Source organism: Pyxicephalus adspersus, chromosome 1, assembly GCF_032062135.1.
Source record: "Pyxicephalus adspersus chromosome 1, UCB_Pads_2.0, whole genome shotgun sequence".
Taxonomy (NCBI): domain Eukaryota; kingdom Metazoa; phylum Chordata; class Amphibia; order Anura; family Pyxicephalidae; genus Pyxicephalus; species Pyxicephalus adspersus.
In genome coordinates this window covers 5,769,757-5,786,793 of record NC_092858.1, presented here as the reverse complement: position 1 = coordinate 5,786,793, position 17,037 = coordinate 5,769,757, and the positions used below count along the sequence as shown (strand labels likewise).

At 39.7% G+C, this 17,037-nt stretch overlaps 1 protein-coding gene across 4 annotated transcripts in view; it reads left to right on the top strand.

Annotated features, from left to right (window-relative positions):
• Positions 1–17,037, top strand: part of TENM4 (teneurin transmembrane protein 4) — a 152,310-nt gene that overhangs the window by 94,740 nt on the left and 40,533 nt on the right. For all 4 annotated transcript variants that reach the window (XM_072401489.1, XM_072401479.1, XM_072401470.1 and 1 more), the window contains 2 exons: positions 5,305–5,521; positions 15,412–15,531. In XM_072401489.1, the coding sequence (XP_072257590.1) occupies positions 5,305–5,521; positions 15,412–15,531 (337 nt within the window). The remainder of the gene's footprint in view (positions 1–5,304; positions 5,522–15,411; positions 15,532–17,037) is intronic.

The following is a 17,037-nucleotide window of genomic DNA, read 5'->3' as shown; positions in this document are numbered from 1 at the left end:
AGTAGGAAGACCCAATATATCTATAAAAATGAGGATCTTGGTCAATGGCGTTATTATATTCGAAAATGGTAATATTACTGTATATGGAGGAGGGTTTCATTAGTCTTTAAAGGGTACCATTGGAAAGGCCAAATGGAAGGTGTTGGTACAAACATATTTTTAGACTTGTCATCTTCACCTTTGTTGTATCTAAACCCAAAACTAAAAATGTTAAATTTTGCAGCTTCCTGGATTTGTTGGCTGCATTCATTTTCTTGACTTTTTTATTTCAGTTTGAGCTGGGGATCCTACAATTAACACATGTTCTTAACCTGAAAAATGCAAATTGATCCAAGATTTGTGTAATTTAGGCCTTTATGATAAATATAGATTTGGCTGATCATTCTTTTCACCAGGACTCAAATAGCCAAATGACTACACTTTACAGCATATCCTTTAGGAGAGATAATTATTCACCTATTAATTCTCTCCATTCCATTACTCACATCATACATTCAGTCAACCCCACCAGTAAATTTTCCATTGACTGCACCAATTTTCTCAAAAAAGCCAATATTTCCTCCCAAGGGGGCTTCCACATGGCACACTAACCACTATGGTCAAAAGAATTCGCCTCTCCATTGCAGTATTGGATCTGGTGCAATGGCACTGGGTTTTGGATTGTGGAATTAGGCTAGGGTAAACTTTTTCTTCCCATCAGTTCAGGTTGTTTGGAGTTTAATGGGGCTTGGTTGAAGCTCCGGATATGGAGGAAGGTTGGATTGAGTAAGGGTTGGCTCCTGCTCTTTCAGTTTAACACAGGTTAAGTCGGTCCAGTTGGTGTGGATCCATTGGGTCCAGTTGGTGTGGATACATTATGTCCAGTTGGTGTGGGTCCATTGGGTCCAGTTGGTGTGGATCCAATAAGTCCAGTAGGTGTGGGTCCATTTGTGGACTCATCTCTGTATACAATAGCTTCTAACCTGGGTATCCCCACGAGCTGATGTTTAGCTCAGGAATCATATAACTAATTTAATTTATTCACGAGGATCAACTGAGAAAATCAAGCAAGATTAGTTTTAAAGGTCAGCATATTATATTCTGCTTAGTAACTTGCATTTCAATTAATGCCTTACACACAGCAACATCAGATGTTCCCACATGTACACTCAGCGGGCCATGTGTGTCAGCAGGACCACCAACCTCAATATCCGTTTCTTGACAGCTGCAGGAAAATATCTGGACATCCAAAACTTTTACTGGACTGTTTTTTCATTTTATATACATCTCAGGATCAGCTGGAATTCTTGTTATATAAACCCAACTAAAGCCAAGATTGAATGATAGCAATTATGTTGATTAGTGTACAATATAAGTATTTCCTTTGGAACTGAACTTCTCAGATTTAAGAAAACCCCATTGTGTAGTTGTGCTTGGATTTACATTTGCAGCTATCAGACATCTCATTCATTTTAAATTTCTGTTAATAGTTTAAGTTCTTAATATTGCTCGCTACTTCTTTCTCGCTGTTTTGCTGGTACTTCCCTCTTACTAATAAGTCAGGGGAGAGGAGGTGTTAAACTGGGTAAGGATTGGGGTCCCTGTTGATGGCTTTTTGACTTTGTGTCAGGGGCAGACATAGGGAGGAGCAAATCATGATACTGTATAAGGTCCCTGGACCCTCCTCAGCCAACAGGGACCCTTCTAGGGGGTCCAAATTAGTTCTGCACAGGGGCCCGCTATCAGCAATGTCTGGTACTACTTTGTGTTAATGGTATTTAACCTCCAGTGGACTCTTTCAGCATTTCACCTTCTTTAAAAAGTTTTGGACTCCCATGAACGTTTATGGAATCAAACAAAAGCCAGTAGACGCTTGGCCCTATCATCAAAGAGACTTTAACTAAACGTTCCTTCATTTGATCTCATCTCTGCCACATTCTTCATACCTAATAACATTGTTTCCTGTGCAGTCACATCTCACCTTGCTGGACAGAACTCAGAATATGTTGTCTCTGCTTCATGGGAGCAGCCATATTGCCTATTGCAAATTCTGAAAATAACAATTCCTGCCGAGCTCATGACTCTAAAAGGTTTCTTTTCCCCCTCCTCTGAGATAAAATTGTTTCTTTACCTTTGCTGATCCTTCTAATGTAATGTTGACTTAGCTCACTCAATGAAGTAAATAGTTACTACGTTCTGAAAACCACTTGAGATGTGCCAACGTTAGGTATATGTGCAATTGTACTTGTGAAGGGAGCTCAGCTATAACCTTAGTTTGCAAAAGTGTTCCTGAGTTCAGGTACACTCAAAGCTACACCACTGAATCACAGGTGGGGGTGGGGGGTTGGGGGCGTCCAGTGTTTTAGAGATTTATTAGGTAAGTTTTGTTCTCATGAAGGCACCTGCCTGTGCATTACCAAATTAACCTCCCTAGAGGTAACCCTGAGTGTGACTCGGGGTAGAAAAAAGTTGCTAAAAGTGGTAACCCCGAGTCACACTCGGGGTATGTAAACCAATGGGAAGGTAATAGTAAATAGAGCCTTACCTGATCCGCTGGTATCCCGTGCTGTCCAGCGCCGCGATCTCCGTCTTCTTTCTTTTTCCTTCTTCCTGCTTCTGCATCCGATGAGTCACCGAGGAGTTCCCGGTGACGTTGGTGCATGTGTACGTTGCCGGCGGGGCGGGGCGGGAAATTCAAAATACATTTGTATCGCATTCAATACAAAATAACTGTATTGAATGCATTACATTGGATTTATATGTGTAAAAGCAGTACATTGTTTTCAGGAACATTTATTTTACAGTATATATATTAGTATGAATAAAATATGTATTTTTTTTAAATATATAGATTTTTTAATTTATCCAATTTATTGTTTTTACATGATTTTCAAACTTTATTATACTCATACTATTATACTGTAAAATAAATGTTCATGAAAAACAATGTACCGCTTTTAGACATATAAAACCAGAAAGAAATGAACCGCTAGGGAGGTTAAGGAGACATTTTTAAATTTCCACCCATATGCCCAACAAGAGACAGAGGAAATCCTAAACACAATAATAATTTTAATTAAAATGGCATCACTCTTCTGTTTTACAGTGTTTTATTACAGCAGATATTTTTGACATGATTTAGCTGTATTTGCATCTAGCAGTAAATCGACATTCTCACATGGAAATCAGTTTATCCTGTTTACATGATTGGAGGATAAGGCTTTTTCTCCTTTTCCCAAATGCCCTTGAAAGCAGTTTCATCCAGCCTGTAGCATCATATGCCGGTGTAACTGAATCGTTCCAGAGCTTTCCGCCTCCTTGTGATACGCTGTGATGATCCCCCCCACCCCATCTATACACACACATTCCATCTGGCAGACACTACAATGAAAGTAAGCCATGTGGTCGGTATTTTTTTATACGGTTACAGATGACTGCATCTTCAGACCATCGCCAAGTTTACTGAGGACGGCCCCGAAGCTTATAGCCATTTAGGCATATCTAAAATCCAGAATTTAAAATGTTATATGCTGCAAATTACAATCTGTAGTTGTGATGGCTGCATGAGTTCTCATTTTAAAGCTTTTTTCCATATTTTTACCTGGTGGTCCTGCTAGCACTATATGTCCTGAGGATCACAACCCTTACTCATGGTTCTTTCTATGTTCAAGCACCATTGCCACCCTAGGAAGCTCATTGCTAATGTGAAATAAAAGACACATACGTTCTTCTCCTCCCCATACTATAGGGTTGTTGTATATTCACAGGGATGAACTTGGCATGGATGATAATGTTACTTGTAAGTGTGCAGGAAGTAACATGTTCACCAGATTTTACACAAGATTTTTCACAGATTTTTCACAAGTATTTTATTTTTCCCTAACATATGTAAGTAAATTCTCCTCCTAAAAATCCCTACCATTCCATTTAACTCCAAATTCTATGTAAGCCACATTTTTACCTAAACCCACCACCCTGTGATGCCCATTTCCTCAATTTACAAAGCATGGGTCCTTCTCCGAGTTTCTTACTATTGGCTGTCCAGTGTTTGGGTCCTTTAACTATCCACAAGGATGTGAAATCTTCACAGGAGGACAGCCAGGGAGTGACTAGGATGTGCAAAGCATTTCACTGGGTCAAAGATCCCCCACATTTGAAAATGGAGCCAGGAAGGGACCTGCACTGTGGCTTTATGTCACTATATAGTCCTTTCTTGTACATTCTTTGCATGTTTGCATGGGCTGAAATGAGTAGAGTCATTGATTTTTTAGCAAGGCTTTAGATGGGTTAAAGCTTGGATGCACATTGGCAATTTTTGGTTGTGTGATTGTGCTGCTAACCTTACTCAATATTTATAATCAGTGATCAATATCTACACATGGATAGCAAATAGAACCCTATGGATCGTAGCATGTAGTATAATTTAATCACTAATGATCACATAATGCTCCACATTTATGGAATTGACTGATGACTAATTGTAAGTGATTTTAGTAATGCAATCTTCATGCCAAAAATGACCCACCTGCACCCTGGTTAGGTGTTACTGGCTGGGGGTTTGGAATTTATTTCAGAATATTGTGATCTTGGCCAGCTTGGGCCCTTCTCTATTCTTCCTCTTCATTCTATGGTTTTAGGTAAACTAAAAAATAAATGATAAGATCTGATTTAAATGCCACTACAAATACTTGAATTTATGTTCTGGACCTCCAGCATTTAAAACTCAAATTTGACTTTTAGTTGGTTCAATATGAATCACTCATTCACAAAAGCAGTTCAATTCCATTCATCTTCCACTTATATTAATCATCAGTTTAATTGCAGAGAATCCTGTTCCTTTCAGTTGGTTCAAGTCGCACAAAGCAAATGTCATTTTGATTGGTATTAAAGTTCTGGAGTCAGCAAGGAAAGGGTAAAGCTGTCCTCCAAAATTTGGCTCCACTAAGATCCTGGAGACACATAAAACATCTAACATCTGCTGCACAGATATTTGTTTATTGGAATTATTTTGTATGCTTTACATGGGTTGGAAATGTCCAGGATATGTTCTGTTTAGTTTTTGCTCCAGCAAATATATATATATATATATATATATCAGATCGCCTGCAATGGTCAGTTTTCTGGTCCGTTGGCTAAGATTGTACCATTGCTGGTGAATATGTTCTCTTATCTGGCATTTGGTGGCCATTGTATCCAATTCCTTGTATGATGGCACTGCTCACAGAAGCTACTTTCAGGGCTCATTGTATACATTTCCCTTCTGTTGTTCCTTCCTTCTGTTATATTGTTGATGCCAATTCTTGATCTTTACATTTTGCATTGCAGATGGCTTAGTAGACTGCATGGATCCAGACTGCTGCCTCCAACAGAACTGTCACACCAACGCCCTGTGCATGGGTTCTCCAGATCCTCTGGACATCATCCAAGAGACACAAGCTCCCGTGTCCCAGCAGAACTTGCAGTCCTTTTACCACCGAATCAAATTCTTAGTTGGCCGAGACAGCACTCACTTCATTCCTGGGGAAAATCCTTTTGAAGGAGGGTAAGTAAATTCCTAGCTTCATATAAATTATGTGTATGGTCAGAGCCATTCCTGAAAGAGCACATGGTGAGAATCTTGAGTCTCGTGGTGCTATTTGGTGCCAAAGTTTATGTGGTTTTCAGCTTACCTGCCACTCCTGTGGAAATGGTGATTTATTTATATGGCCTTTTTTTATGCTCTGCTGGGAATTATTACAATATTGGGATTTTCTGAACATTTTAATGACCATGCCAGTCGGTCTGATTTATTAACGCTCTCCAAGACTGGAGAAGATGGACTATCATGGGAGAACTTGGGTGATCCAACAAATCTGAAACGGATTTTGACTATTAATTGAAAATATTTTTTAATCCTGGACCATATCTATCACAGGTACATAAACAGGTTCTCCCCATGATAGTCATTCTTTTCCAGTCTTGGAGAGATTTTATAAATCCACTCCAATGTATGGGGCTGAAGGCCTGGTATAATAATCAAAATCCCAGAATTCCAAAACGAATCTTTGTCATTAGGTTTTATTGGTGGGTCAATGCCAGGGCTGTCTAACTCAAGTCTTCAAGGGTCACAAACATGCCAAAGTTTCAGTACAAAGTATTTTTTTATGTCTTTTTGTAAGCCCATCATACTAAAAATATCTGCAGAACCTGGGCACCTTGAGGAATGAAGTTGTACAACCCTTGTGTATGCAAATCTTTAGAATTCAGCTACACTCAAAACAACTAAAAAGAAAAAAAATTCAACCTGTGCAGCTGTATGCCCAGATATATACCCCAGGTTAGATTTGTTTTATCTTCTGATCCAGCTCAGAGGTAGACTCTGACTCTCCTTAGTTGAACCTCACCAATCAGAAATTCCAAGTAGGAGCCATCCTTTAGAGATCCTAAGTGGTTTGTTGTATGGTGGGTAGAAACATAACTCAGAGGCTGGGTTTAAAATTTGAAGTACACATGCAAGTTGGTCACCAAAGACTGAGTTATTGGCATTGTAATTCTATGACCACACCATTCTATTGGAGGTGGCATATGTAGTCACCCTGGTGCCATAGCTGCTAAGCAAAACCAATCTGGCTCCAGCTGTCAATCTCCTGTATAGTTCACATTGCTGACATTTAACCCCTGGCTGCTGGAGGAGTGGGAAAAAGGCTGCATTTTATTCTCCCTTTGGGATCAGGTCTCCCCCTGGGCTATATCAGGTAAAGGAGATTTATATGTGACTATGAAATAAATCCCAGTGGTTTTATCAGCCATCCGTGATCTCAGACAACCCGAGACTGAAATATTAAACCCACAGCGAGGTGCACACAGATACATCTCCAGCTCTTATCTCCTAGATGTCCTTATGATGTCCGCTTATCTTCCTCTGTGACCTGTTTTGTAGCATATTCTGTTTTTTCTCCAACTTGTTTTTAACTTTTAAAGGGCCATTGTGCTGAATTTACTTTTTTTAATGTCCTAAACTGGTTCATGCCCAAGCTGAAACCCAGGCTAGGCAAATATTGTTTAAGAATAAGAGGCATGCATGTTCTTGTTATCTTTTGTGCATTTTTTCAGATCTGTAGGGGGACTTTTACACCTATGGTGGAACATGGTGCATTTGGTCACTCCCGGACACACAGCAAATTGCTGTCGTGCACCAGGGAGAGACAATCCACACTGCAGGTAACCACATTTGCATGCAGCTGTGGTGCAAATGTTCCAACTGCTTTTGTGTGCCGAAAAGCGACTCAACACTTTATGGAACAGGGCCCCTATCTGCCGCAGCTGAATGCAAAAAATGGTTCCCACCGGCTCCAATTTATTGTCCGTTATTTTCCATGAAGCCATATATCTCTTCAGAAGATGGTTGGGAAGGGGCATAAGAATGTTTGCATTGCTTAATAAATATTGCAGTACGTTTCAAAATACATATTTATCTTTTGTATTTTATCGCCTTGGCTAGAGCTACCCATTAATGAATAACTTTTAACAAACGCCCGCTTTGCAGCATTATGTCTTCTCCAAAGCAGTGACAGGTTTTCTTTAATCATGTCAGGTGGCATGGTGTGCTCTATCCCTCCTCATACACATGTTGTGGGTGTTTAAAGTCTTGTATGGAATAAAGTAAATTGCTTTGGTGGGAAGTTGGCCACATGGGCCTCGTAACGCCGTCGCTTATTGGTGCTTCATCATCGCAGCTAATATTTATTCGCAAACACCGAAGATTGTAATGGGATTGCAGCCGTGTTTACCCGGCTCGCCGTTTTGCAGTGTGAAGTCTGCTTCGGCGTGTTATTGTTTTGTAATTAGACTGCCTGAATATTTATGAACTATTTCGGGCAGTTGCCAAACAATAATTGATTCAAATGAGTTCCGCCTCCTTGCTCCAGGTTTTCTGTGTGTATGCCGACTGCAGAACCAGACAGACTGTGAGTTTAAACCGAGTCAAGGTGCCCACTGATATGTGACACAGGCCAAATCGGCCCCACAACAAGCCTGCTGGAGAACATAGTTACCACTTGTTATTGTGCATGTAAAGCCAACCTTCAAGAGCAAAAATAAGGCCATATCAGAGGGGTGCATAGAGGAGGAATTTTTGGCTTTTCAATGATAACTGCAATTGCCTTGCTGTGGCTTTTTGCTTTTTAGGGTTTGTAATGGCCTAAAGGTTTGTTTGAGTATCACTTCAGAGCAAAGTGACAGGTTCCCTTGGCAAGCCACCCATACCGTATCCAGTGATACTTATTTTCCTTTGCTCCCATGCTAGCCTCCTTATCTGTTGGAGCCCAAGTCATATGCAAAGTAGTTCTAAGGGGCTCCAGATAAACAGAGGCAGGGGAGCTCAACCAGTGAGTCGGGGTACCATGTACGGGTAAATATTATAGCTGACCCCTCTCTCCACTGGCGGACGTAGCCCAAATGACTTGGGGTACCTGTTGGCTGGGAAGTTCGGGGGCACTCATTCAGTGGTACACTTTGCACCTTCCTATGTCTGCTTCTCCCTCTCTCTAGCCCATTACTTTCTAAGTAATTACTAATGTACTAAGTACATTACTAAGTTTCATAAAAGACGTGTCTCAGAATCTAAAAAACAGATATCTGCTACTAACAGGTAGATTTAAAAAGCAAAAGAATGGCCTGGCCATGAAAGCAATGCTATTTCATTAGTACAGAAACGAGTTGCCAAGCACCCATTGTCATTGGTTCTCTAAAACTAGAAGAGCAGTAGGAAAATTAAGGATGAAAAATCTAGAAGTTGAGCCCAGTCACATGATATGTTAAAGCTGTATCACAGTTGAGCAAACAGAGTCCCATAGAACACCGTAGGTTCCACACCAAAGCCTTGCTTTTATAAAAGGGCTGTAAAACACAATGCGTAACCTTATGGACCATTACAAACAGAGAATAATGATATCCAGTGTCCGCCATTATTGGGTGCCATTGTCGGATACATCCCTGCAGTATCATGATGTGAAAGAATAGTTTTGCGTAACAAAAATGGGGTTTCTCTTGAAATGATTAGCTAAAAGTTGGTTAGCAGGAAAAAAAAAACAATAGAAATCCTCTGTAGTAATTTGACTTTATTATCCCCTTTTGTCAAACTTTCTGGGAATTGAATTTGAAGACTTAGTAGTCATACTTGATGCTGATGCGAACTGGTATTAGGCAGCCATGTCTCTCCGGCGGCGATTGCTTTCGAAAACCTGCGTAAATGCATTCAGTGAAAGAACAGTTTGAATTAAATCTGTTTTCAAACCGAGTAAATGGATCTGGCCCTGCAAGCTTTCAACGTTCCGATCCCAAATGAGGCCAAGCGAGGAAGAGAATTTGCCATTTCGCTCTCCATGCCAGCTCCATTATTGCACAAATTTTACTATGGCGCTGTGCTGCGTTAAGTGTATTTAGGGATAATCTTTCCCTCGCTTTTCTTGTTTTAGATTTTTTTTTCCCCTTACCCTTGAAACATTTCAAAGAAAACAACAATTACTTTTCGATTGGCTTTTTAACACGGGGCTGTGTGATACTGCAAAACTAGTCTGGAAAAGTTGAGAGTGCCAGAGTAACTTGTGTGTAGTGATGGAGTCCATCTTGCTTGCAGGAACATTTTTCAGAAGAACTTCATAGTACACTGTACATGAGCATGGTTGCTGCTTGCAATGTAGTTCTCTGTGCAGCCAGTTCTTGGCTCTATCCTCGGCATTGTCTGGATGCTTTGCTTTGAACTGCTCCGGTGCTTCCTTTATGTGGTCACCTCTTCCCATTGGTATTCAATCAATACTTTGCTTTGACCAGCTCTATTGCTTTGTGGTCACTGCTTCTCCTATATAATTTCTTACACAACCTAAATGAACCTTTTACCCCAAATGTTTTTGGCTCTTTCATTTTAAAATCTGGTTGGAAAATATATGTTCACACCACAGTTTCAAGCAAGACTGTAATTTCAGAGAGAGAGAGATGTAACCTTGTCTCCATGTTTGTACCATGCTTTCTTCATGAAAGTTGGGTTCAAATTTCAAAACATCAAGCTTCAAAATTTTTTCAGACCATAAGCATATTTTTACAACTGATGTATTTTATGTTCCATATGCAATAGCCTTTACCCCCACAATGAAGACTAAATGTAGTGTTGATTGGAAGTGCCCATCACATATTCCAACATGTAGAAGACCAGATGAATGATGGTATAGGAAGGTAATGCCAGTAGGAATATCTAGATTATCATCTCAGGTGTGGTGTGCACCCCGCCAGTATTCCATGTGCCTGGCATTGCCAGCAAGACAATGTGCAGACCTTGTGTTACTTTCTAAAGCATGTGAAGCATCACAATCAGGCTGAGTTCCAGGTCAGGTTTAAATCACGGACTTATCAGGCATTTTGTATGGGAGAGATAGGTAGGAGGGTGTGGCGGGTGTGTTTGGGAATCCTCTCCTGCAGGTGGTATCTAAATCAATAGGTTGCAGACAAAAGAGAGTGGGCTGACGTGTGCGTTTACAGCAAAGCTTGTATTAAAAACTGAAACTATAGGAATGTAGATTGTGTTGTAAAAATCTCAAGTTTTCATATTAGTTTTAACTACAGTAAACCTTTAAATCCAACAGCCAACTTTTTGGTTCTTGCTGGCCAACAGGGGCACTCCTAGTGCCAACCTGATTCACAAGCCCAATTGAACCCAAAATTAAACAAGGCAAAATTTTAAAACAATTGAATATTATCTTTGGAAATGAACTTTTCATGTTCAAAAAACAGTTTTGTAGGTTTTCCTACAGCATTGCTCATCCACTAGCCAAAAAAACTAAATCTGGGTAGTTTGCATTGAAGTGGCAACAGAGCAATGAGTTACTGGTTCGGCCAGGGAAGTGGACGCTGTTGGAGCAGATGACTGTCCAGCTGCTGTTACTTTGGCCTTAGGATTTAAATTCTTTCAACTTCAGGAATTGATGTCAATAATTCATAATGCTCTGCCATTATCAAAGAAATTTAGATTAGTTTACAGGTAAACTAGAGAACCCCTTTAATGTAAAACACATTTTGTACAATAGAAACATATTCTGTTGTTGGCTGTTTTTCTTCATATTGAACAAACAAGTTCCTCTAAGCTGTTAAACAGGAAAAATACAACAAACTATTTTATTTTACAACTGGTGTCCCACTTATGATCGCCTCCCGCTCAGCGCGATTTCCAACTTATTCCATTTAATCGGAATCAGCCCCTGATGTGAAAATGAAATAATTGGGATTATCTGCTGGTCAGAGAGCGGCTGAAAATAAATAAAACATATTGGTTTTGTGCATATATAAAAAAATATATATATTGCTGTTTGTCGAGGGGGGTATGGCTTTTTCTTGTTTTGTTTTGCTAAATCCGCCGCACGAAAACTGCAGAAAACAGTGGGAGGAGGTAAATGGCTCCGCTACAATAATATATTCTATTTTAACCTGAGGGCGAAATGTACTTTCTTTTTATAAATAAAATGAGAGCATAACAAGTGCAGCAATAAAACCGCGTTTTTCATGTCCTCGCCATTCCGAATATGAAGTCGGAAGGCAGTTTTATGTTGTAGGCTGTTTAGTTTTTTTTTTTCCCCAGCTAGGAAAGTCTGCACATTGGACAAAATGAATCTAGTTTATGCTCCTTGGTTTGAAGATATAGTATATGACGAGAGACCTTTATGTACTTAAGCAGTGTTATATCTTATAGTATATCAACTGAACCAAGAGGAATGCCTACCAAGTGCAAACACAGCTTTAAACTCCCTAAATAAATTCGACTGCAGGGTTGTTAAAGTTTACAAACATTCTTCTTAACTATTATGGATGGAAAAGAACGGAAGTTATTAGCTTTTTTGGAGCTATAGACACACCCCATAGGCATGCCCACATATCTCCTTTGCCTTTGGAACTCTTATGTGTGCAGTATGGGCTACACTAGACAAGAACCCCAGAGATTCACTTTACTTGATGGTGACCATTGGCATCAAAACTGAAAATTAGAAAAAAAATGTACTCATCAAAACAAAACCAGCAGGGAACATTCTCCAATGTGGGTACTTGTTCATGTAGCACCCAATGGAAGGGTATTTATCTCCATCCATATGCATTAGCTGATTGTTCATACTTTCATATCGTGGAAGTATTCTGCCTAGGACATCTATTACAGGTGACAACTGCATATTGCAGCGGCACTTGAACAAGAAATATTTTGACCTTAAGACCTTGGTCACTCCTTGAATCTGAATTCTTAGCATCCACTCTTAGGAGAATCATACCTGAATTCAGTTTGATTTCAGTCTTCAACTGTGAAAGATCACATCGAGTCCTATCCTTTCACCACTGATGCATGCTCTGTAAAACTTACCCACTCCTGATGAAAATTACTTGTGAAACGCGTCAGCTCAAAAAGACTAGGAAAAGTGAATCAGACAGACTTGCTCATCAATGATGAAATACGAATTGTCACCAATTAATGTATTTCTTAGAAGCTATTGTTAGACTTGTTTGTACAATAATTTTTTTATGTTTGGATTCTTTTGCATCTACATGCTAAATACTTTGGTTGACTCACAGTGCCCACGGTGCAGACCCCTACTTCTAGACTTATCTCTAAAGTCATGGATGAGCTCCTTTCTTGTAACAACAGTTACATGGGATGTCTAAATATGACCAATGGCTATTAAAGTGTGACTCCAGCGCCAGGAGCAAGTTGTAGTCTAATAGACAATTCCTATTTCTCCTTTTTAAAGGATTGGTATGATGAGAAATGGGGCTTTATGAGTTTTCCCCCACAATTTTAGAAATTGGCCTCCAGTTGTGTGAATGTAACTTCAGTTGACTGTATACTCCTTCAGATCGGAGATAGATGAATGACTTTACGTTAACCCAATCATTGAAATTTGACAGCTATACTATTTACTAATGCCATATCAAAATGAATGTGCTGTATTTTGAAATCTGCAGCTTTCATTAAACCAGTGCCAGGTGATCTTGCCTGAAGGTTTTTGTTTAGGTACTTCCTTTTATATACGAAATTCAGGGGTATGGGGGCAGATTCCTTTCCATTTTCCTTAAAAGATGATTGGAATTTATGTGAACTCCTCTTGGTGTATGTATGAGAAACAGGTTATAAGGAGAAAAGAGGGGCTTCAGGCTCTTGTTTTAGGTCTACACAACCTAAGAGCCTAAAGCCCCTCTCTTTTCTCCTTTTAACCTACTTCTTTTTTTAGAGTGACAATGCTCCAAATCTGTTACCCGTTGGTTTTCCTGTGTTGTCACATGGGCTTCTATTGGATATAATTGCCCATTTCTGCACTAACTGGAAACTTAGAACTGATTTGTGGCTATCATGTCAACCATGGAGTCCAAGTAGATAGAAAGTGACCTCAAATGGGCTGTAGAAGGTGAGAAAAACAGAGTAAAAATGGTAGCATGCTAAATGTCATTATTTGGGATTGGATCTACTATAATAATGGTACACTGGGAAGTCTAGGTGATCTGAAACTCTTTTTTAGATTTTTATTATTTTCTTATTGCACCATGAAGAATTTTTGAAGGACACAGTTGACTAGATTAATACAACCCCTGTTAGCATTCTGTCAGGGTCATCTTTCCTCCAGAAAGGTTATTTTATTATCTGGGGCCCAGGAACAGAAGCTTGCCCTATCAGAGGTTCTGCAGGTCATCACTCAATCCGCACGTTGCAAATGTATAAGTGGGAATTGCTTATTAACAGCTCGTTGACCCCATGATTTCGAAACGTGCCTTGTGCCACTGAGATCTCACCAATTCCTGGTGCCGATGGGCTGAATATTGGCTCTAACAACAAAAATGATTCTCCCTTCCATTGTGACACATCTCCTCCTGTGAAAGATATACATTTATGCGTCAATCTGAAGCTCGGTTATCAGTGCCCTTGCTGATTTTTGTATTCATGCGAGGATCCTCTTATCAGCGCCATCTGAGAATGGAGCTCTGCAGCTTCCTTTACAAATGCTGTAAATAATGCAAGGCTCGGCCTTCCTGGGGGAGAGGCAGGTAGACTCCTTTTTTGCTGAGCTGTCCCAGATGACATTTTGAATTATTCCTTGCTGTGTTAATAAATAAAAATCTGTCACAGATCCGGATAAGGTGAGGGAGATAGCTAAGAGTCAAAAACAGGGCGGTCTGCAGTTTGCAAACAATTCCATTCCTTATAAGCTGAATTCATAGTCACATATTGTCATATGGGGTTGTTATTTACAGATGTGGATGACCCATAATGTGCCACTTGTACAAACATTATGGAAAGTCCAATTGAAATAGGGGTTGTACTATATACGGGATAATATACCTTCATCAGTAGTACTGACAAATTGGAGCCAGTGGTATTTGCTGCTCCTGGATCGTAATGAGGTGAGTACATGGATCAAAGGGTTTGGTTTACTGTTAGCATTTGGCTTAGGAATAATAATGACAGGGTTTCATTTACATGCTATGAAAGATTTTATTAGAACAACTGATCAAAAAATGCTTTACTTTCAGTATTAAGTATTAAGGTTTTTGGATCAGTTGGTAACAGTCGAACTGTGGCAATACAGATCAATAATGGATCACGTGGATGGCACGTCCAGTTTGTAGTTGATGGTAAGGTATTGATTTGTATGTCCAAAGTTCTAATGATTGGAACTACATCGAGAGGAAATCACATAGTGTGCATAGCATTACAGTGATCCCCCCAGCCCCTTTTAGTTGGGCACACAACCCAGCACTTTTCAATAACCGTCTGTTTTTAGGTGCTTACTTAAATGTTGGGTCACAATACAGGCTGCCACCCCCTACAACTTCTTCCAATCAGCTTAAACATTGCTGGGCAGAATACTGGTATTAGAATGAAAGTTGGGTTTCAGGATGTAATATGCCAGGGAAAAATAAAGACTACTGAGACTCCTTTAATGGAATGCTGTTTTCTGCTACCTTTTGGTTAGAACAAAACCTGGAATCCACTAAGTTTGTATCTTCCTGTGCTCTCTGCATTGCTATGAACCCAGTTGTATCTATAGACATAAATATACAAATATATATAAATACAGATTACCTCTCCCCTATATTATGGAGATCAGAGGAGGGGTATTCCACCGGGCATAGCCACGTAACTCAATGATTTGTGATGGTTGGAATATCAGGCCAATTAGAAGCAGTGTCCAAATGTGAATGTCCCTCCATATTCAGTTTGGTATAGCTCTTTTAAAATGGACCTTTAAATGGCTCTCAATGGTGTGTTGTGTTCAGATTGTATAAATGATGAGGGTCCTACACTTTACTCTCCATGCTTTAGGTACATATTAGAAAGTTGTGTTATGTGTATGTGCTATTTATTATATAAATTACCCAGAAATACATTTCTGTTTTACATTTACATTATTCTTTTGATCTTTTTTGCAGGCACGCATGTGTAATCCGCGGTCAGGTTATGACAGCAGATGGGACTCCACTAGTAGGTGTGAACATAAGTTTCGTCAACGCTCCTCTACTGGGATATACCATCAGCAGACAGGATGGCAGGTAACAAAATAAACTGTACATTATGAACCACTGAACCCTTCTCTTGTATTTTAGTTCCTTGAATTTGGTAAATAGCAAATGCAAAACCTCTTAGTCCCCTAAACCCTTAAGTCTAAATCATCCCATAAATGTAAGAAGATCCATTCTCACCAGATATAGATGGCGGGATCAATGGTTCAGATGGGATATTCTGACTGACCAATACTTTGCATTTAATTTCCTACAACTATATATTTGTCTATATTTATCACATGGAAAGGGTCAAGAGTGCAGGACTAGTGTTTAGCCTAAAACTGTAGCATAATATGGTTGGGGATGAGGAAACTGGGATTTCTTGATGATTTATTACAGCCAATTTCCCTACTAATTCCCCATCCCTCCTGCAAGCTTCCCTATCCATTCACAATAAAAAAAATAAAATTATTCATTTTTCCTCAGTTGAATAGGCCATCAAATAACCATCCTCAGCACCCCTTCCAGAAGTAAATAATGATGATGCACTCCTGCACCCCTATGCCTATTTTTCGTGTTGCTTATTCTCTGGTCTGGGACCCTGAGAGGATCTATAGGATAGACCCAATGGAAGGTATCCATGTAACTGGGCAGCAACACCCCAAAAAGGTCCCTTCCTTTGTAATTATGCAGAACCCAATGTGTCACATGGCCATGAATTTAGCTTATCATTTGTAGAGTTAAAGCTCTTTGTATATATTTGGATAGTTCAGGGAAAAGTCAGAACCCCTTTCAGTTTTGAATTGTCTTTTGCACCATTGTTGGAAAGATTTTCCCTTTTCTTGCCAGCAAGGACACAGAAAAAGAACAGATCTTCAACCAAATTTCTGCCAAACCATCCAATTGATAGAAGTCCCAAAACACTACATTGATTTTTTCAGATAAAAGTGATTTAAGTGCTACAAAAGTGATTGATACTATGCAGGACATGACTATAAATAATTATAAAAAAAATGTAGTCTGTAGGTTTGGACCTCCAACCCAATACCTGGTGTACTAACCAATCCAATTCTCCCTTCATTGTGCAATTTTCTATGCAGGTTTTGAATCGGCAGACTTGCTATTTTTCTAATGTTTTTCTTATTGTAGATTCTTAATCTACATATAATGATAAAAATGAGTCTTGTCCATTTAATATACTGGGGGGACAAGAACGTTTGCAGTCAACAGCACCCATTGCCGTGGAGTGATGGCCGAAGTTATCCAGTTGCTGTGGGTAACAGTTATTTTGCTCAGACAGTTGCTATACACGGGGCCCCGAGGTAACGAGAAATGATGAAGATGAACTAGAGGGAAGTCTCAGGGGAGAGGAAAATGCTTAACGCTTTTGTGACCTCCAGCAAAGGCCGCCGTTCCTAGCGTAGTAATGTAATGCAGCATTGCTGAGCCGCCGATCATTAATGGCAGTTAGCAGAGAACAAGCAAATCGCTGAGACAGCCTTTCAGAATTTTAACAGCACCACAACATGATAATTCAGCAGCGCCCGGGAAGAG